The sequence below is a fragment of the Setaria viridis genome, chromosome 2, assembly GCF_005286985.2.
Source record: "Setaria viridis chromosome 2, Setaria_viridis_v4.0, whole genome shotgun sequence".
NCBI lineage: Eukaryota > Viridiplantae > Streptophyta > Magnoliopsida > Poales > Poaceae > Setaria > Setaria viridis.
In genome coordinates, this window is record NC_048264.2 from 41,945,697 (window position 1) to 41,966,993 (window position 21,297).

The 21,297-nt window shown below is 49.9% G+C and overlaps 2 protein-coding genes across 3 annotated transcripts; one reads left to right on the forward strand and one right to left on the reverse strand.

Annotated features, from left to right (window-relative positions):
• The first annotated feature begins 8,148 nt into the window (after positions 1–8,148).
• Positions 8,149–16,544, forward strand: LOC117843562 (B3 domain-containing protein Os07g0563300). 2 transcript variants are annotated; one of them, XM_034724199.2, is made up of 12 exons: positions 8,149–8,580; positions 8,904–8,985; positions 9,088–9,189; positions 9,695–10,509; positions 10,639–10,735; positions 11,236–11,410; positions 11,856–11,932; positions 12,364–12,759; positions 12,942–12,991; positions 13,494–13,607; positions 14,886–14,953; positions 15,634–16,544. In XM_034724199.2, the coding sequence occupies exons 1-12, from the start codon at positions 8,222–8,224 to the stop codon at positions 16,194–16,196; spliced, it is 2,898 nt and encodes a 965-aa protein (XP_034580090.1). In that variant the 5' UTR covers positions 8,149–8,221; the 3' UTR covers positions 16,197–16,544. The 2 variants fall into 2 exon arrangements, with proteins under 2 accessions (XP_034580090.1, XP_034580091.1); XM_034724200.2 differs by having other exon boundaries at positions 8,151–8,580; positions 9,695–10,500.
• A 411-nt stretch (positions 16,545–16,955) lies between these two features.
• Positions 16,956–18,810, reverse strand: LOC117843563 (uncharacterized). Its single transcript, XM_034724201.2, has 2 exons — positions 17,805–18,810; positions 16,956–17,617 (listed from the first exon to the last, which is right to left on the reverse strand). Exons 1-2 carry the CDS (start codon positions 18,442–18,444, stop codon positions 17,202–17,204), a joined length of 1,056 nt encoding a protein of 351 aa, XP_034580092.1. The 5' UTR covers positions 18,445–18,810; the 3' UTR covers positions 16,956–17,201.
• Between the last annotated feature and the right edge of the window lie 2,487 nt (positions 18,811–21,297).

Here is a 21,297-nt window from a genome sequence, read left to right on the forward strand (position 1 = left end):
CGCCCCAGCAGTCATTTGGTCGAGCCCGCGTCAACCACATCGGCGCGCAGGAGGCTCGCGACGCTCAGGGCGTGGTACTCGGTGAGTTCCTAGTCAGCTCAGTCTTGGCAACAGTACTTTTTGATTCTGGGGCATCACATTCCTTCATATCCTCAAGTTTTGTGGAGAAACATCATATACCTACAGTACTACTAAAGTTACCCCTATTAACCCGGACCCCTGGAGCCGACATTCAGTGTCGACTAGGCTGTTCTCGGGTAAGGATCAATTTAAGTGGGGTAGAATTTCTAGCGGATCTAGTAGTACTTAAGTCTAAGGGGATAGATGTGATCCTTGGGATGGACTGGTTAAGCCTACATGACAGTCATATAGGGTGTGCTGATAAGGTAGTGCACCTGACCAATCAAGATGGTGTGCAAGTAACCTGTCACACTAAGGGAAGTGGTCCAGACCCCATGGTGTTCAGCATGGAGACTAAGATCTTAGGAGAAGTCCCGGTAGTGAGTGAATACCCGGACGTCTTTCCTGAGGAACTACCTGGAATGCCCCCTGACAGAGACATAGAGTTCGTGATTGACCTTGTCCCCGGAACCTCCCCTATAGCCAAGAGACCCTATAGAATGGCAGCCCCAAAGTTAGCCGAGCTGAAGAAACAGTTGGGAGAGTTGCAACAGAGTGGTTTTATCAGACCCAGCTCATCCCCGTGGGGAGCCCCCGTGCTTTTTGTCAAAAAGAAAGATGGGAGTATGAGGATGTGCGTGGATTATCGTGCATTAAATGAGGTCACCATTAAGAACAAGTACCCCCTCCCTAGAATAGATGACTTGTTTGACCAACTAAAGGGAGCCAAGTATTTCTCCAAGATAGATCTGAGATCGGGGTATCATCAGCTCAAGATCAAGGAAAGCGACATCCCGAAGACCGCCTTTGTCACTCGCTATGGTCAATTTGAGTTTACAGTGATGTCCTTTGGATTGACCAATGCACCTGCTTACTTCATGAACCTCATGAACAAGGTGTTTATGGACGAGTTAGATAAGTTTGTCGTAGTCTTTATCGACGACATACTTATCTATTCCAAGAGTGTTCAAGAGCATGAACACCACTTACGGGTGGTCTTGGAAAAATTAAGAGCCCACCGACTCTATGCTAAATTCAGCAAGTGCGAATTTTGGCTTGAGAAAGTGGCATTCCTTGGTCATATCTTGACCGCGGAAGGAGTAGCAGTTGATCCTGAGAAGGTGGAAGCCGTCTCCAACTGGCAGCAGCCCACTAATGTTAGTGAAATCAGGAGTTTCCTGGGTTTAGCTGGATATTATCGGAGGTTTATTGAGGGATTCTCCAAGATAGCCCGGCCCATGACCGAGTTGCTCAGGAAGGACAAGAAGTTCACATGGACCGAGTCATGTGAGCGGAGTTTCCAGGAGCTGAAGAGAAGATTGACCACAGCCCCAGTGCTGACCTTGCCAGATATCCAGCGAGACTTCGTCATCTACTGCGATGCATCTCGACAAGGATTAGGCTGTGTCCTCATGCAAGATGGGAAGGTCGTGGCATATGCTTCCCGACAGCTTAAGCCCCATGAGCAGAACTACCCAACCCATGACCTAGAATTTGCAGCCGTAGTGCATGCCCTCAAGATCTGGAGACATTATCTGATTGGGAATAAGTGTGAAATCTACACCGACCATAAGAGCCTAAAGTACATTTTTACCCAACCCGATCTGAACCTAAGGCAAAGAAGGTGGCTAGAGCTGGTGAAAGACTACAACCTGGAAATCCATTACCACCCCGGCAAAGCTAATGTTGTAGCTGATGCCCTAAGCCGAAAGTCCTATGGACAGCCCGGACCCGAGAATGCCCGTCTACGAGAGGAAGTGGCCCGGTTGAATGTGCATATCATTCCCCAGAATACTAGCCGTAGGCTAAGTGTCCAGCCCACATTGGAGGATAAAATCCGAGAAGCCCAGAATTCAGACCAAGATCTAGTAAAAATCCGCAAGCAGACCGGAGAAAATAAAGCCCCGGATTCAGGGTAGATGACACGGGAACCTTGTGGTATAAAAACAGAATTTGTGTCCCTAAGGACGGAGAATTCCGGCAGACCATCATGGATGAAGCCCATAACTCAGCATACTCCATTCACCCCGGATCCACTAAGATGTACATGGACCTAAAACAGAAATACTGGTGGAACGGGATGAAGGCAGACATAGCTCAGTTCGTCGCCCGGTGCGATACCTGCCAAAGAGTCAAGGCCGAGCACCAGAAGCCAGCCGGCTTGCTACAACCCTTGCCTATCCCGGTTTGGAAGTGGGATGAGATTGGCATGGATTTTGTGGTAGGCTTGCCCAGAACCCAGAAAGGAAATGACTCCATATGGGTAATAGTGGACCGACTCACCAAGGTTGCTCACTATCTGCCCGTACGGACCACCTACGGTGGGGAAAAACTGGCTCGACTCTACGTCGACAACATAGTGAAGTTGCATGGTGTGCCCAGCCGAATCGTCTCAGATAGAGGAACTCAGTTCACCTCTAGGTTTTGGAGGAGCTTACACAAAGCCATGGGTACCAAACTGGATTTTAGTTCAGCCTATCACCCCCAGACCGATGGCCAAACCGAACGGGTAAATCAGATCATGGAAGATATGTTAAGAGCGTGTGTCCTCACCTATGGAAAGGATTGGGAACAGAGTCTACCCTATGCAGAATTCTCATACAACAATAGTTACCAAGCCAGTCTAGGCATGTCACCATTTGAAGCCCTTTATGGTAGAAAGTGTCGGACCCCTTTGATGTGGTCAGAAGTCGGAGAGCGTTCCCTGGTCGGACCAGCTTTTATCAAGGAAGCAGAGGACCGTGTAGCAGAAATCCGAGAGAAGTTAAAAGCTGCACAGTCCAGACAGAAGAGCTACTCTAACAAGAGAAGACGAGAATTGTGCTTCAGTGAGGGAGATTTTGTCTACCTCAAGGTATCCCCGATTCGGGGTACGCGAAGGTTTCAGGTGCAAGGAAAGCTAGCCCCTCGGTATATTGGGCCATACCAGGTGTTAAAGAAAGTTGGAGCCGTAGCATACCGTATCCAACTGCCCGAAGAAATGTCGGATATACACCCGGTATTCCATGTCTCCCAACTAAGAAAATGCTTGAGGGTACCGGAGGAACAAGTACCGGTGGAAACAATGGACCTACAAAAGGACCTTCGGTATCAAGAAGTACCTGTCAAGATTTTGGACACTGTCACCAGAAGGACAAGGAATACAGCAGTCCGGATCTGCAGAGTACAATGGAGCAGGCATGGCGAAGAAGAGGCCACGTGGGAACGCGAGGACGCGTTAAAGAAGGAATTTCCCCATCTCTTCAGGAATCAGTCGAATCTCGAGGACGAGATTCAATCTAAGTGGGGTAGGTTTGTAACGCCCGCAAAAATCACTAACAAAAATCACCCGTTAAAAACCGTCTTTAAAATCTTTTACCGCTGAGCTCCCGGAAATCGAAAACCTCCCCGGCGATTTCGCCGTCCCGGTACCCATGCCGACCCCCACCTGTCTTTTTATCTGTGCCCGCGAATCTCGCCGCGTGCCGGTGTCAGACGCCGTGCGCGTGCTCCGACCGCGTGCCGCGAGTGCCGCCGGTCTCCTCCTTTTTCCTTCTCTTTTTTCTTCCCCTTTTCTCCTTTTTCTTTTTCCTTCTTCTTTCTTCCTCCTTCTCCTTTCTTCTTCCTCCCCCCTTCTCTCTCCTCCTTCTTCTTCCTGGCACCCGGACCGGCCCCAACTCATTTACTACCCGGCGCCCCTCCCTCCTGGAGCCACGCCGCCCGGCCACCTTGGGCCCGCCGGCCACTCCGCACGGCGCCTGGCGCCCGACCCCGCCCGCGCCTGAACCCGGCCGCGCCCACGACAGGCGCGTCGCGCCGGTCCGCCCGGCCCTACCGGCGCGCCTGGCGCCACGCCGCCTGGCCGCCTTGGCCCGCGCCCGGGGGGGGGGCACGTGCCGCCGCCCGGCGCCACTCCCCGGCCGGCCCGCCCGGCCCCTACCCCGCCGTACGCCGCCGCCACTCCGCCCGGCGCCTGGCGCCACGCCGCGCCCCGACCCGCACGCCACCGCCGGCGCCCTCCCCGCCGCCTATAAAAAGCCACCCGGCCTCCCCACTCTCCACCCACCAGCACCCCCACCGCACCCACTACGAGCCGCCGCCGCCGCCGTGCGCCACCGCCGCCGCTGTGCACCACCGCCGCCGCCGTGAGCCCCGCCGCCGCCTTCCTTCGCCCAAAGACCGGCGCCCGGTCCACCCCTCCCCAAGGTGAGGGGCAAAACGGGGCCCCCTCCTCTTCCTCCACCACCCGCCGCCCCCGGCTCGCCGCCGGCGACGCCCGGCCGGCCGGCCGCCGGCCACTCTCTCCCTCCCTCTCTCTTCCTCTGTTTCCTGGAAGAAGAAGGAGCCAAAACTCCAAGAATTCCGATCTAACCCCCAAGTTTCCCCAAATTACACATAAGCCCCTCCACTTCCGAAAGAAATTACAAATAGGTCCCTGGTTTATTAAAAATCAGCCCTAAACCTCCATTTAAGCCTAAATCAATGATTAATCCGTCATTTCATGCGCCAAACTCCCTCCAATTAATCCCAAATTTTACCACGTCACCCTCCAGAATACTTTCGCCGATCCATATCCAAATTTCCCAAAAATAATCCCTCTACCTATTTTCCGTTCGCGTTTCCTGTTCGGAGCTCACGGTTAAAAATCGTTTTCTCTTTTATTTATTCGTGTGCCTGTTTGTGTGTGCCGTAGATCGCGGATTGCCCGAGGAGGAGCCCGAGGAAGAGTTTGACCGCGAGCCCGAGCCCGAGGACCAGTACCGCGAGCCGGAACCCCCGGAAGGCTTTGAAGACGGCAAGTCCAATCTCACCCTTTTGATGCATACTTAATACCTAGTTTTTCAAACACAACCTATTGGCCTGTTTTTACAAAATGCATATTATTTTATCGCAAGACATGGTTGGATAGCCACCCCTTGATTATTATGAACATTCCTTGTTGTCCTATGCTTATCTCTAAATATGACTCGCTCTGTTTAGTTGATAACCGCCGCTAGAACGCTTAGGAACCTGTTACTCAAATGCAAACATTATTACAATGGTGTATTCGGGAAATTAAGGTGTGTATGTGTCCAAGTAAGAATAATGGCTTTTGGTTCGGGAAAAGAAATGTGTGGACGGGATGGATGGGTGTTCCTTGCGTGGGATGCCCAGTTGTGGTGCTCGTACCTTGGTGGTTGGGCAATGTTGGGAGATATCCATCCGATCGTAATTAAGGACCGAGTTAATGTGTCATCTTGCCTAATTCCACTATCGTGCAACCACTCGACCGTTGTATGGGCAACGGCTTAGCATAAACCCCACTAGCTGGATGGTTAGTCCTCAGGAGTGCTGGTGAGCAACGGGAACCCACGGAAAAGGATTAAGATCTTGGTGACTTGAGTCCCGGTTACGGTCTCCTGAATGAGCCGTGGACCCCTTGGGTGTTCCGTGAGAACTAGCCAGTCTTAGCTAAGGTGGGTAATGGCTTTGTTAGGATCCGTACCGTCACTAAGGTGATCGCGCTACGGTACCCTACTTGTGGGAAAAGTGTACACCCTCTGCAGAGTGAAAACCTATCCGGGTAGCCGTGTCCACGGAATTGGACGAATTACGGCTTGGTCACATAACTAGTGTTTGGGCAAGGATGTCATGAGTGTGTGTGTGTGTGTGTGGGATTTCAGAAGAGTCCGGCAGTTGTGCCGTGCGCTATGACGGACGGGGAGTCCGATAGCGATAAAAGTTGGATCCTTTGTGTAGGATCAACCCCACCCAGTATTTCGGGTATTAAAGGCAACTTTACAAAAATCCTTCCGAAAACGATCCCCTGCATGTGTTGAAAATTAGCTTTTCCGCAAAATAAACCCTAGCCTATCCTTGTTATACTTGTGCATAATCTTGCTTGTATCCCCTCCGTGGATGGGGTTGGACTTGTTGAGTACGTTAGTACTCACCCTTGCTTCATTGCTACAGAGGAAGACCCTGAGTTCGTCGCAGAAGACCTCGAGTAGAGGTTGTGTCCGCACCCGACGCTGCCTGTGGTGTTGCCCTGCCCAAGATGCTGCTGCTGCCGTGTAGTCCCGAGTGCTGTCTTTTGGCAGTCGCTTGGTTAGCCGCCGTTATCTATTTACTGTTTATCGCTGCGTGGCTTTCACGCCCACTCCCTCGGGAGTTGTACGGTAACTGAATTATCTGTCGAATAAATGTGTTATCAGCCTCCTAGGACTGATATTTGTATCACATTTAGTCTCTACTTATGTGGGGACGCTTCACGGGCACGCCGTACCGTACGTCGGATCGATCTGGACGCACAGTATCCATGTATCTCGGGTCGACCGCGTGCCCGCGTCCAGCATGCGATGCGCGCCCCCTCGGACAGGTGGTTCCCACCCCACCCCAACCCAACCAACTACCCCCGGCGTACAGCGTACGTACACCCGGCGCGCGTCCTGTGCGTCTGGCGGGCGATCGCGACGTACGTCTCGGTCTCGGGGTCTCGTCTCGCCCGCGCACCGATCTCAAAGCACGACACGTGGTCTAGTAGAGTAGAGTACTGCTAGCCCCACGGGCCCCGCCACTAGCCCGAGCAGCAAGCCCTGCAGGCGGAAATAAACAAGGGGTTTCGTCGCGAACCACCACCACGCTTGGTTTCGTTGGGACGTGAGGATGGGGTGAAGGAAGGATGGATGAACGGAGGCCGGCCGGGCGCGGCGCGTCCACGGGGTTACAGGCTACGCGGACGCGGGCGTCCGCACCGAGCCGAGCCCCCGTAGCCAGGTGGCCTTTGACGGACGACGAGCGCGCGCCGCGACGAGGACCGCACGACGTGGCCGCCGTCGTTCCTTTTTCCCTCTCGCGCAAAAGCATTTTTCCCCCGGGCACGGCACCGAGCCGGAGCCGGAGCGAGGAGAGCACGAGCCCGTCCCCGCGCGGGGCACGACGGGGGTGGGTGGGTGCCCGGTGAGGTGATCGCGCCGCGCGCCGGCGCGCTTCCATGCCGTCCGGCCGGCCGGCCTCCTGCCCTGTTGGCTGTTGCCCCATTCGACGCCGCGCCCTTCCTACAACTTATTTTTTTTTTAAAACTTACCCTTCCTACAACTTAACTACACGGCTACGCGCACCACGCCATGCCTCGCATCGATTGGTCCGTTCGTCCGAGCCCCGGTTCGGGGGCGTAAAAGAACTCCATTATTGCCTTGTAAGCTAGCGCGCGTACGTAACCCCGTACGTCCCCTGCATGATTGTTGTTGTGTGGAAGTATTGATTTATATTCACTCGGCAGTACTACGTCGATCAGCGACCATAAAACAATTTCCTCCCCCCTAACAATGCCAGTGGTACATTGCAGGTAGATAGATGCGGGTTGCATTGAGAGTATACAACGCCGGTTGTCATTTTCGCTAGTTTATTTTACGGCCTCATGCAGGAGGGGCTTGGGATTGAACGTGCATGGGTGGGTCGAGCACGTTTTCCTCCGTTTGACTTTGCAGGGGAAGGGGGAGGGGATTGAATAGAAGAGTTGCTAATTGACGAGTCTCAGGGGGCGTAGTCAACAATTTCACCCTTTTTTGTTTCTGGCATTATCGGCTCTGTTGTTTTTTCTCCTTTATTGAGGAGGGGATAAAATTTCCATCCATGCATGCATGAATTTCCGCCGGACGTACAAGAATATGCAAGTCGCTACGGTGACCCAAGCAAATCACTTGCGAGTTGTTTGTGGTGAACAACGAATCGTACAGAGCTTGCAAACTAGTACGTCCGTTTCGGTGAAGAAGAAGGAATCGGTCGTCACGTAGACGATTACGTACGGGTTAGCGATAAACCGTAATAAAATGAGAAGAAAACACTAGTGCTACAGCGCTGGCAGTGGGTTTGGGAGGTGAGACCGAGGCAAAGCCGGTGTACACGTAGCAGAGGCAGTCCGAACGCCGGTACTACTGCTGCTGCTGCTTTTCTGGGCCTCGCTTTAAAAGCCTTCCCCTCACCTCCCTCCCCGTCTTCCCCTGCCTCGTCTCGTCTCCGCCCCTCCTCCTCGTCTTATTCCTTCCGCCCCCACGATTCCCACGCCCCCTCCCAAAACCCCCCCCGCCTCGCCTCGCCTCGCCTCGCCGCGCGGCCGCCGGCTTTAGGGTTCGGCGCGCCCATGTCGGCGCCGGCGCCGCAGCAGGCGCCGCCGGCGCAGCCGCCTCCGCCTCCGCCGCCGCCGGCCGCACCCGCGGGGGTCACCGCGACCCCCATCTCGGTGCAGCCGCCCCCTATCCAGCCCAAACCGCCGCCGCCGCCACAGCAGCAGCCGCAGCCGGCGGGGCCTGTTTCCGGCCCGCCGACGCCGACGCCGGCGCAGCTCCTGAATCTGGGCCCGCAGCCGCCGCTGTACCGGGGCCCGATCTGCTGGAACTCCTACTGCAAGGACCCCGACCCCAACTCCTTCGGCCGCCGCGGGTGGAAGGTCCGCTCGGGCCCGCCCTTCTCCATATACGCCGACCTCTGCGGGAGATGCTAGTACGTGCCGTTCCCCCCTTAACCACCTTCCTCTGCCTCTCACCCTCGCTCCCCGCCCAATCGCGCCGTCGGCGAGGCGTCCCGCGTGCTCGAATCGCGCGGGGGAAGCTCGCTCCGTCGGGGGCGGATTCGCCCATGGCGCCCACCGGATCTACGTGGAGTGATCGCCACGTCGTTGCGATTTCGCGGGATACGCGGGGGTTTTGTGTAAAGTTGGTGTGGTTTTTTTTGGGTGCTTTGACTTGCGTGCGACTCCTAATTCCTGATGCATGCATGCATGTGTGGCTTACTGCTGCTCTCTGTTCTCTGTTTTGTGTGGCCAGTTCGCAGTTTGAACAGGGGATATACTGCGAGACGTTCCATTCCGATGAGGGGGGCTGGAGGAACTGCGAATCCTGCGGGAGGGTACGTGCTCTTGCATGCTGATTATTCCCTCTTGGTGGCCGTCCATGCTTCTTTTACCTGATGAGTGATCGGTTCGTGTGCGTTTGTGTTCTGATTGAGCAGAGGGTGCATTGCGGCTGCATCGTGTCCATCCACAAGTATCAGCTCCGTGACGCTGGCGGGGTTGACTGTGCCAAGTGTGCTCGGAACACCCGTACTGCCATGGTATGTATGTTGTGGAAATTTTGATTGTCACAGAGGATTTGCTATTATTGGGGGTGATTAGATGGGGGGGTGCTAAGTGCATGCATCATGAGCCACTTATATCGATGACTGTTTGCTGCTTTTTAAGTTTGTGAGATTTCAGCATGTTGCATCCATTAGTAGGCAGAAATCTCTTGAAGGAGTGCATTTCAGTGGTCTGTTTGCCACTTGTGTTCTAATTATGCTATTTGATTGGCAGCATTAATTAGGTGGATGCTATATTGCTAATATCATCAATTAACTTATGTAGTTATATCAAGGATGTTTCACTTATTTATTGCTAATGTCATTTACTGAAGTTGAAAGCTATTTACATGGAGGATGTCTATTTTCATATTGAAGAGGCTTCCATAGTTCCATTTATTATGTTAACTAAATAGTAGGAGTTTGCAGTTCAGATGTTCTCTTCGAATTTAGTTCATGTTTCGATCCATTGTTGACCACAATTGGCCCTTGTGCTTTGTAGGCACCACCAAGTCCGGTATGGGCGTCCCCAATGCATAATTCTCAAAATGTAGCTGACAGAAAAGACATTCCTGTAAAAAGCTGGAGACCTCCTGCTGGGCAAATTTCAAGTCAGTGGCGACAGACTAATCTTTGGAGTGTGTCCAGTATACAATCGGACTTGCAGCAGCGTCTTGCTTTTGAGTTTGATAGGCCTAGTGGTAGCGAAAAATTACTTCCTGGGCGCACTTTTATCCATGCCCAGGAAAGGAAATTTGATGACATGCATGACAGACCAACAACTCCTGCTGGCATGAACCACATTATGAGGGAGAGAGATGCCAATGGGCACGGTCAGCCCACCAATATGGATCCAGCATACCCTTATAACCTCTATCACAGAGATGGACCGCATCCAAATAATCTTCATGATCCTAGTCACCATGGTGGAGAAAATGATTCTTTGTCTTCCCGGAAAGTGGCGTTGCCAGATGCTTCTACAGGTGTGGATGGCTTCAAGCATGATTCACATCATCCATCTATTTTAAAGGATGATCCACCATCCCTTTCAGTTGGATTGGCTTCTAATTTTGCATCACAGAATGGACCGAAAGACCACATCAGAATTGCACCTGCTCAGCAGCAAGCGCAAATGGCTTCGTCCTCATTGCAGAAACAATTCTATTCTCACCCAGTAACTGGTTATAGTGAATTCCAAGCTCAATTGCGCAATGGAAGACCCAGAATGGATGCAAAGGCGAGATCACAGTTACTTCCTCGCTATTGGCCAAGAATAACAGATCAAGAGCTACAGCACTTATCTAACGAGTATCCAACGTATTCTACTTATGTTATTGAGCAATATTCCTTCAGAAAGATATTCCTCTTTATAGTTGAAATTCTCAACTCCCGTAGAATTGTTATTTTTCTGAACTCTTATTAAGTTTTCCCTTAACTTTCACACAGTTCAAATTCTGTCATTACTCCTTTGTTTGAAAAGATGTTAAGTGCTAGTGACGCTGGGCGCATTGGTCGTTTAGTTTTGCCAAAGAAGTGTGCTGAGGTGAGTTGTTGATTCGATTGCCACTTTTTTGTTGTGTAGATTCTCTGTTATTATGCTATCTTAGGGCCTAATGCTATTGAGAATGCAACATTGCCTTCGTTGCTGTTACTAGTTTTATTTGTATGTCAACATGATATCTTTTTTTTACTAGGTGTGCATATTGGAATGCTATTGCTGTTACTAGTTTTATTTGTATGATCTTTTTTTTACTAGTTGTGCATATTAGGATGTTTTGTTAATGTATGAGTTGAAAATTCATCTTTGTTAGTTATCCTGGGCTATTTTATAAATTGTTAATAGATGCATGACTAAATTACATAATATCTGTAGAAAGTAGGGCTTATTTAAGAGAACTATCTTGAGAGTTTACTTTTGATTATCTAGTTGTTGCTTTGACTACGATCATATTTTGTACATAGAATCTTAGACCGTTATATATTTTCTTTTTGTGCTTGCCTTATTTCAGAAAAGTTCCCTAATAGGAAAATCATTTTGAACAGGCGTACTTCCCTCCAATCTCTCAGGCTGAAGGGCTCCCTTTAAAGGTTCAGGATGCCAGTGGTAAAGAATGGATATTTCAATTCCGTTTCTGGCCTAATAATAATAGCAGGATGTATGTATTGGAGGGTGTCACACCTTGTATTCAGTCAATGCAGTTACAAGCAGGCGATACAGGTATGTATCTTTTCTTAAACAAATGGATATTGGAGTAGCCCTACCAAAGATTATTGACATTAGTTAGATATACTAACTATAAATTACTTGTACAACAGAACAGTCCTATTTCTGTATAGTGTGTCTGTTTACAGTACATAATAAACATTAAGAATCTTAAATCCTGATATAACTGTGACTCATCTCACCATTCAGATACACTACTCTAAACTGTTCATGTTCATGCGATGGAGACAATATTTATTTAAGTTACCATTGCATTCCAGTCACACCGCACTTCTTAAATATGTTGCCTGACACACCCTGACCTGACTTTTTGCTGCAATGCTAATGCTTTTACTTTATGTCTTCCAAACTATGTTGTGCTTTATCATTTCATGTATTTCTCATTATCCTTGCAGTTATCATTTTTTTAGTTTTAACTTAAAATCCTACTTTTCTGTAGTAACCTTCAGCCGAATAGATCCAGAAGGGAAGTTGATCATGGGATTCAGGAAGGCAACTAATATGTCTTCTGAACAGGTATGCACATTGAAGTATTTAATTACATGTGTTGTTGCTGCAGCATTAAAAAGGCTTTCAAAAGATTAAACCGCTAGTGCATTGATTGCAGTTACTGTAACTTAAATGGATAAGTAAGATGCTTCCAGTTCTGTCAATAATTGTTTGTGACTGATGAAATGCGATTTTAATGTCCATACCACTCCAATCTCTGCACTTTCGATGATATGGCACATCTTTATTGTATTCCATTTCTCAGGATTCAAGTTCTGGTTTTGATTCTGGGACCTTTTTTGTCAACTGAAATGAGATAGCTATTGCAATAGTTATGTCAGGAATATAAACAATTTGTTGTGTATTTTTCCTTTATCAAACTTAGTCTACAATATGGTTGGTTATATCTTAGAATTTTAAAAGTAAACCATCCTCACTCATTGTCTTTTTTTTCTCAGGAGCAAACAACAAAGCCTGCAAATGGTGCCCCAGCAACTTCAGAGGCAAATGGTAAAGTTTCTGCTCCAGATTCCAGTCCAAATGCTGCAATTTCCCGACAAAACAAGGTCAACACAGAAACCAAAAGCTCTAGCCCTGTGGAACAAGCTGCTACTTCTAAAATTGATAAGGACGTATCAGCACCTAAGGAAGGGCCAGGAACTGCTAGTTCTTCCCCAGGGCCTGTTAAGAGAAAAGCAACTAATCTCACTCCAAAGAATAAACGACTACGGATGGAAAATGAGGAATCAATGGAGTTGAAGATAACATGGGAGGAAGCTCAAGAATTGCTCCGTCCCCCTCCTAAGGCCCCCTCAATTGTTATTGTCGATGGCCATGAGTTCGAGGAATATGAGGTATGCCATTCCTTTCAACATTTGTCTTGGAAAATTGCCTTCTCAAATTGAAACTTGTTCTGAGAATATCTATTTTCAAGGATTATATTTGCATGCAACACTTGTTCTGATGTTTATTCTTACTGCTTAATAGACAAAAATAAAAGACACGTGTTTCTGTATTGAAATCCTGTGCATTTCAGGAGCCACCGATACTTGGAAGAAAGACGTATTTTGCAACAGATCAATCAGGGTAACATTTCTCAAACTCAGAAGTTTTACATGTGTTTTTTTTAATTTTATCTTATTAAATGGATTTCAATAACCTTAGCTGTGTTAACGCTCATGCTGATACCAACTGTTTTGCTCACCAAAGTTATCAAGCTATCTCTCTGTTTGGTTGTGTTTTTACTAAACGGTTCAAACTTCAAATGTATATTAGCTGTCAGTTCTTATGACATACTCCCTCCGTGCCAAATTATGTCGTTTTGGGTTTTCTAGATTCATACCTTTTACTATGCATCTAGACATAATATATATCTAGGTGCATAGCAAAACCTATGAATCTAAAAAAGCCAAAACGACTTATAATTTGGGACGGAGGGAGTATGAGTTAAGAAGTTAATCAGTGACACTGAAGAATGCAATTTAAATCCTTTTGAGTTCAGCTGTAATTCTCCCAGCAATTTAAGCTTTTTTTTAGCAGGACAGTAGTCTCTTTCACACTTGCATCTAATTTATCATTGTTTTAACAGTTCAAATCATCAATGGGCCCAATGTGAGAATTGTTCCAAATGGAGGAAACTGCCAGCAGATGCCCTGATGCCCTCTAAATGGACATGCAATGACAATAAATGGGATTCAGAAAGGTGATCTTTTGTTAGTGTGACTTGTTGTTTCTTTAAGATGATTTCTTCCCATTTTATTTTTTGTGGCATATGGAAAAATGATAAAACATATTTACATCCATGGGTCCTGCAGTGGAAGCTTTTCCTTTCAAAGTGGGCCTACCTGGAAACAAACCTTAACCCAAATGCCAGCCTGATCTTTATATATACTATATTGGTTGTAATAAGAACTTATTAAAGGAATGGGTAATCGATCCAAGTATGTGGAATCAAAATCTGTAGCAAAACATTGGACAAAGAATCACTAGACAAACTTTGACATTGTTTAATTTATAGCAGCTTCATAAAAAGAGGCATTACATAGAAGTGATCATTCTTTGAACATTTTCTAGGATGTATATGATGCCTGCAGCCTCTACGTAGTACATGATTCAATTGCTCATGTACTAGATAGAATGTTACTGGTTTGATGCAACTATGATTAAAAGGCTACTGATATATAAGCACATATTTCTTTTGTCATTAGTAAGTTGCCAAAAATTAGCCCACATACATGTTCAAATGTTTCCAGTAATCCATAGAATATAATTCACTGGTGTGATTTGACCTGAACACCTGATATGTTCAATTATAAGACACTTTATTTTCTTGTATAAGTTTTAAATTATCACCTTTGTATTGCAATGGTAAGGTGTGTGGTTTTTTCTTGTTTACTCTAACTATATGATACCAACAAGTTCAGTGTTCTACACATAAGAATACGTCATGTCGTTCGATTTAGATCTATTTTTCATTGTACCTTGGTTTCTAAAATCATTTTCCGGTTTATTTGGAAAATGATCTACGCAAATCTGTATGTAAAGTGCATGCTGAAGAATGCTGATCGCTACTATGTATGAGTAAACCTAAGCTTAAAATAAAAATATCACCAACAAAATCGAACACTAAAATATGACCAACTGGTAAACTGTTTTTAGCACCGGGTGGAAACTAGCGAGCCTTTTTCTCAAGTGTTGTTCTAGAAGATATGGTGGTGTGCTAAATAATTTGTATCTGTACTCTACCAGGTTTATCGTGATCTTTCTATTAAATAGCCGTTATTTAATACATAACTTAAAACTAGTAAGGTTTTACAAATAATATTGGATTTTTTCATCATGAAAACATCATACACAGTTGGTATTGAAATGAGCAGTTAGGTGTATGTTCTGATATTTGTTATTTTATGACTGGTTATGTATGGTTTGCTTATCACTATATGTTAGCTCTTCAATTAATCACCACTATTTTTGTCTCCAGGTCTTCTTGCGAAGCTGCACAAGAAATAAGTATGGAGGAGCTTGCAGAATTGATTCCTATAAAATCTGGTATGGTCCATGTAATATTTTGTATAATGCGTGGGATGTATTGCTTGAGCCTCATGGGCCGATTATATAGGAGTACATGGCTTGGAGGGCAAGTAGCCTCTCCTATCCTAGGATTACAATCAATCCTAAACTAACCATATCCGGAGTTGCCTAATATACTCTAACAGTGCACATGTCCCGCATTATTCTTTGCATAATGTCTACTAGGTTGGAGGTTTCATTTACTCGAGCAATTGGACTATAACTGCATTTAATGTCTGCTCTAAGGATGCAAATTAGGGGGTGTTTGGTTCCTTAGGACCTCCTAAATTCCTGTCACATCGAATGTTTAGATACTAATTAGGAGTATTAAACATAGACTAATTATAAAACCAATTGCACAGATGGAGACTAATTTGCGAGACGAATCTATTAAGCCTAATTAGTCCATAATTTGACAATATGATGCTACACTAAACATGTGCTAATGATGGATTAATTAGGCTTAATAGATTCGTCTCGTGAATTAGCCTCCATCTGTGTAATTAGTTTTATAATTAGCTCATGTTTAGTCCTCCTAATTAATATCCGAATATTTCCGAACTAAAGAACCAAACACCCCCCTTACATTACAATTACACTTGAGGATAGCTGGCTTCTCAGTTGAGTTACATTAATAAGGAGCTTTTGCTGAATTGCAGGTCCAGGTGGAGCAAAAAAGCCCAAATCGAAGATAGAAGGTGAAGCTATTGATACTTCAGATGGGCTCGACACGCTTGCAAACCTTGCAATTCTTGGTGAAGGTGAAGCTCTCCCTTCCCAGCCAACCACAAAACATCCCCGCCATCGACCTGGCTGCTCATGTATCGTCTGCATCCAACCACCAAGCGGGAAGGGCCCAAAGCACAAGCAAACATGCACCTGCAACGTCTGTATGACGGTTCGACGCCGTTTCAGAACACTCATGCTTCGCCGCGAGAAGAGGGCGACGACAGATTCGCCTCGCAGGAAAGAGACAGGCCAATCCAGCCAAACAGTCACACAAGCTGGATCTGGCCTGCAGGCAACCAGTGCCAATGCAACCAACTCTTCCAAGAAAGCAGTCGGAAATGCCGATGGGCCTGAAGACATGGCTGTCGACCACAAGGTGACATCCTCTCCCGTCAAGAACCACATTGACCTGAACAGCCAGCCTGAACGGGATGATGAGCAATCACCAAAGTCGGGCGCAGCTGGTGCATTGAGCCGAGACAATCCCACTTAGGGTGGCGAGCGGAGAGGCAGGATTATACCGGCGAGAGTGGACATAGATAGCTGATCCAACATATCCTTCCGAAATGTCTATACCCATTAAGAAAAAAATGTGGCATGAGGTGTTGTAGTGTAGGTGTTATCTCTTACCTTCCATACCATAGAGCTGGTTTCCTTTTTCCCCAGACAGACTCCAGTGGTAATGTTATCGTGTATACCATAGGTCAGGATATCCGTAGGTGTTGCGTGGGGCCTTGCATACCCTGTATGATGTATGTATTGCAAGATCAGCGCGTCGTTTCGGCAGTGTAAACGGGGAGTTATTCATGTATTCCATTGCTTCGCTACCGAAGTATTGCTATCTTCTTTTCCTGGTCTGTGCAGCAATGGGTCCGTCTTCTGTCTGTGTTAAAGATAAATGCGTTGTATGTCTCACGTATGTAAAAATTGCCTAGTTTAGCAACCAGTGGTGATGAATAATCCTGGTTGACTGCAAAGTTTAGCGTTAGACTGTAAACGGGCGCCCTGACACCGACGATAAGTTTTGACTCATCTGCTTACCTGAGAAATGTTTTGCTTTGTCAGGCGCGTAGTCATATCGTGACTACATTCTGTTCGTCTGATCGTTTCAAAAAGGACTGTGTTTGCTTCGGTGAGGCTCATCTAGAGTATACAGCACAGGAGCGCATAACGAAAAAATCAACTCCTATCGAAAAAAAAAGTAGCAGCGAAACGCAGCGAGCAGTAGCTGAATAAGCAGGCACTCCAAAGATACTATGAACCCCCAAAAGAAATTGGGGGATGGCTCAGGCCATCACTAATCAGCACCTGTCACTCACTCCTAACAAGTGCTGTCAAACTTGTCCTTTGTTTTGTGCAAAAAAAACTATCCCTTCTTACTTGACAAAACCATATCTTACAGAGACCAAGACCCAAACCCAAAATCGAGAACGAACACGAAAACAAAAAGGGTAGCACTTCGCTTGCAAGCTGCAACCATTTTCAGCTAGTTTTCGTTTCAGTACTGGCTGCCCCTGCCGAGCATGTCGCTGTAGTGCTTGAGCGACTCCTGCCGCTGCAGCCGCATCTCCATGTTGAACTTGTGGATGAAGGCCTCCACGCGCCGGTTCAGCTCGTCCTGCCCCAGCGACGGCTCCCGCCGCACCGGCGCGGCGGGCGCCGCCTTGCCCCTCCCGGCGCCGCCGTCGTTGAAAGTCTCGGCCTTCCGCATCGCCCCCGCCGGGACGGCGGCCGCGGGATCGATCTCCCCGCTGCCCACGCCGCCGGACGGGCGGCGCCCCGGGCGGGTGTCCCAGGTGTCGGACTTCTTGAGGTGCCGAGCCAGCGGCGGGCCCCGCCCCTCCGTGATGGCCTTCCATGTGCTCTCCAGCGTCTCCTCCTTCCGCGGCCGCGCCACCCGCAGTGCCCTGCTCCCTGCAATGCCAAAAAAATCCCCGTTGGTATCATAGCAAAACCTCTATGGTAGAATTCATGAATCAAGGGCTTAATTTCTTATGGCTCGAAAACAGATTGCCCAAGGCAGAGCATTCGGGGAATAATTAGAATTTGAGATTTCTGCTCTGTTATAATGATGGGAGTGTGTAGTTAACGTTGTGTTTACCTTCGGGGCTTGGCTTGGCCGCCTTCCGGCTGAACCTCGCCGACACCAGAGGCTTCTCCCTGGAGTTGGTCAGGTCCGCGAACGGCACCTCGCTCTCCGCATCCGCCTCCACCTCCGGCTCCGCGCCCCTCCGGCGCGGCGTCCACGTCGACCTTGAAATCGAGAATTCCTCATCCTCCTCCACCGGTACCGGCGCCGGCGCCACCGTCGCAGCGTTCATCTCCACCACGGGCTCCTCCACAGCAGCGACCTCCGCGGCCGGCGCAGCTGGCACGGGCATCGCCAAGACCGGCACAGGCACCTGCAGCGCAACCGGCGGCTGGATCTCATCCTGCTCCACCTCATCCTCCGCCACTACTCCTCCACCTCCGGCAGCGGCGGCGGCGGAAGCATAAGAAGTGGCCGACGGGCGTCCGCCGCCGCCGGTGCTCGGCTGGAAGCGCGACGACGCGGCGATGGAGATGATGATGGCGTTGATGACGAGGTAGAGGTACGGCGGCGTGAGCCAGGTCGCCGCGACCGCCCGCGCGCGCGGCAGCTCCTCCTCCACGAACGCCGCCGCCGCAGGCCCCAGGAACCGCACCCCCGCCGCCGCCACCAGCACCGCTGCCGCCGCCTTCACCGTCCGCTCGTACCCCATCGGTCTCCTCCCCGCCCTGACCCTCTCCTCCCCTGTGGTTCCAGTTCCTCAAGCCAACACACGAGTTGTCTCAATTGTGTGATGCCGCCGCCCCCCGCGCCCTTCCCGTGTCGTCGACCGTTTGGTTTGTTCGCAGCGTTGTTGTGCGCGGCAGCTAGCGAAACGAAACGGAAGCGTAGCAAAGCAGGGCGTCGCGGCGAGAAGAGGTGGGCGCGGTGGGGCGAGGAATTTATAACCGAGGAGGGCCGGGCCGGCTGCGACGCGCGGGCCGTTGGATGAGGTGTTCTGAGCGGTGTGGATGATGCCCTTCCTGTCTGGGCATATGTGTTGCTTCGTTAGAAAGGTCTGGATCAGCTGAGGCATCGCCGCAGTAACACGCAGTGGCTGACTGGCTGGCTGGTGTGACCGTGGGGACGACTACCAGGGTCCATAGCCGGTGGCGAGAGGTGGACGTCGACCTCCCCGGCCGGGTGGCCGGCGGCTCAAAGCGCCACGGAAATCCGCTGAAGTTTTCCGGCTCGGGTTCGTCCATCCGTCCACACGATGGCGTTTGTTCACGGGCCGCGCATTGATCAGACGGCTCGGATCATAGCGTTGCAGGGTCGTTGACACCACTGGACCGTGTCATGGCCATTGCGTCCGCACAGTGCTGGGCCACTGCTCAGGATGAACGGTGGATCCCGTGGCCGTGGTGGCGTGGCATCCTGCTGTTGCAGAGTACTACGTGCCATGTGGGGTTCATTCACTACGGCGGTCGATCGATCCGTGTCCCGGGCCCTGCTGATAATAAACGCTGATGCGATACCCAGCTTCGAAGGAAAACGATGGGGGCTCTGGGCTCAACTCAAACGGTCAGAAAAAATATAACCGTTGGGTGCGGCGGGGTGGGGGTGGGGCGGTGGGCCTGAGGAAATATAACCGGCAGGATCTATCGTACCAGCGTGGGCCCGAGTGCGCAGCCACGTGTGCCGGGCTCCCACGATAAACAAAACGCGAGGTCCCGCTTTCTCTGACCCCGGGGCCGCGGCCAACCTGGCGTCCGTACCGCTTTTTTCCCAGGCTAGGCTAATGTGTCCAGCTCGGCTGACATCACCAACGCCTCTCCTGATCGGTGTCAGAGCTCGAGTCCATCTTGACTTCTCCTGTGATCCTCTCCCGGATCCTGGCCGTCTCGTACATGCAGGTTCCAGCCGTCTGCCATACCTGCCGATTACTGTACGACATGTGCCGCTACCCGTACGTGAATGGATCTAAAATACATCGCCTCATGATTCATTAACGCACGTTTCGTATCCCTAAAATACCAACTAGGTACATAACCGGGAGGTTCTAGATGACATCCTCTCCTAGAGTTGTAGTCTAGCAAAAGAAATGGTCTGTAAATAGCCGATTAGCGAACACGAACCGGCGCTTAGATGCATCCGCGTGCTCATCATGCTACCGTACAAAAAAGGGGCCGTGAAAGAGAGCGTGTCGATCGAAACGTGGCGCGCAACGTGTGACTCGTGGCGGATGGGGCAAAACAAGCTGGGGGCACGTACACGGGGCGCACGGCAAATACGTACAGGTGCGGCTCGGTTGGGCCGTGTGCCTACCCGCCCATGCAGGGGTGCCTAGCTGTATACGTATTTCTACATGCGGGCACGCGGCATCAGATCGACGACGTGTGCGTCGTGCGGTGGCCAGTGGCCTAGCCCGACTCGCGCCATCCTTGCGCACGTATGTCGTGTGCATGCGTAGCCTAGCCTGCAGCTTTCGCCCTCGCCCGCCTACCCGCCCGCCTCTCCGCCCGCAACCACAAGAAAACTTCGGTAGCGTGCTACCCCTTTTTTGCTTGCGCGCACGGGGCATGGGGGCAGAAAGGATGGGAGGCCGCTGCGCCTGCACGCCGGCCGCCCGCCCGGCGTTCTCTCACTCGATCTCACCATGTGACCGCGCCCATCACCGTACGCGCGTGCCGCCGCCCGCGCCGCACGTGGTGGCGGCACGCACGGCTCTCGTGCGCGCCACACGCCCTTGCCCAAGGGGCCAGGGGCACGAGCTTGGAATTTGCGATTTGTCTTTCACTCGTATGCTATCAAGCTAGCTTGCGAGCTAAACGAGCCAGCTCGAGCCAGCAAACGAGCCGAGCTGAGCTGGACTTTTAGCTCGTTAAGATAACGAGCCGAGCTGGGTCGATATCCACCGTACGTGCGACAGCGATTGTAATAATGAATAATTCATCAACAACTCGCAAAATATCGCACTAGTTCAATACCAGTAGCGTCAGTGTAATGTATACACAACTAGCAGTTAGATTTCTAAACTAGGATTAGGGCTAGTTAATCGCCTGCTTGTAATAGTATAATGATTGATTTGGTACAGCCGGGCGTACAAGTTGGACTCGCGGCGGATCTCCGGGATAGCGACGGTTCCCGAACCCGGCGACGTCGGTGGCCTCGGGAGCCGGCGATAAGGCGACCTGGTGCCACCGCCCGACGCTTGCTTCCGGCCCGCGAACTCGTTCGTGTCTCCAAAACAATGGAGCAGCCAAGCAGCGCACTACGCTTGCGCGTCGACTTTTAGATCTTAAACTACAGGGATCGACCGGCAGCGCTCTACCATACGAAACCGAACTTTCTCCAGTGCGCATCTCAGCACATTACAGTACTACCTGTTGCAGCCTGGCTCGAGAGCGCGTATATGTACACATCGATGAATCAAAGCGTGGCAAGCATGCAAGATAGAAAAGTGACGTACTGCTGACAACGAACGATCAATTTGCCGATTCCTTAATCCTTGTGCAAAACTCACCCTGCATGTCTCGACGACATTTTCTTACCGACGAAACTGAAGCAGAAATAAATCCGCTTG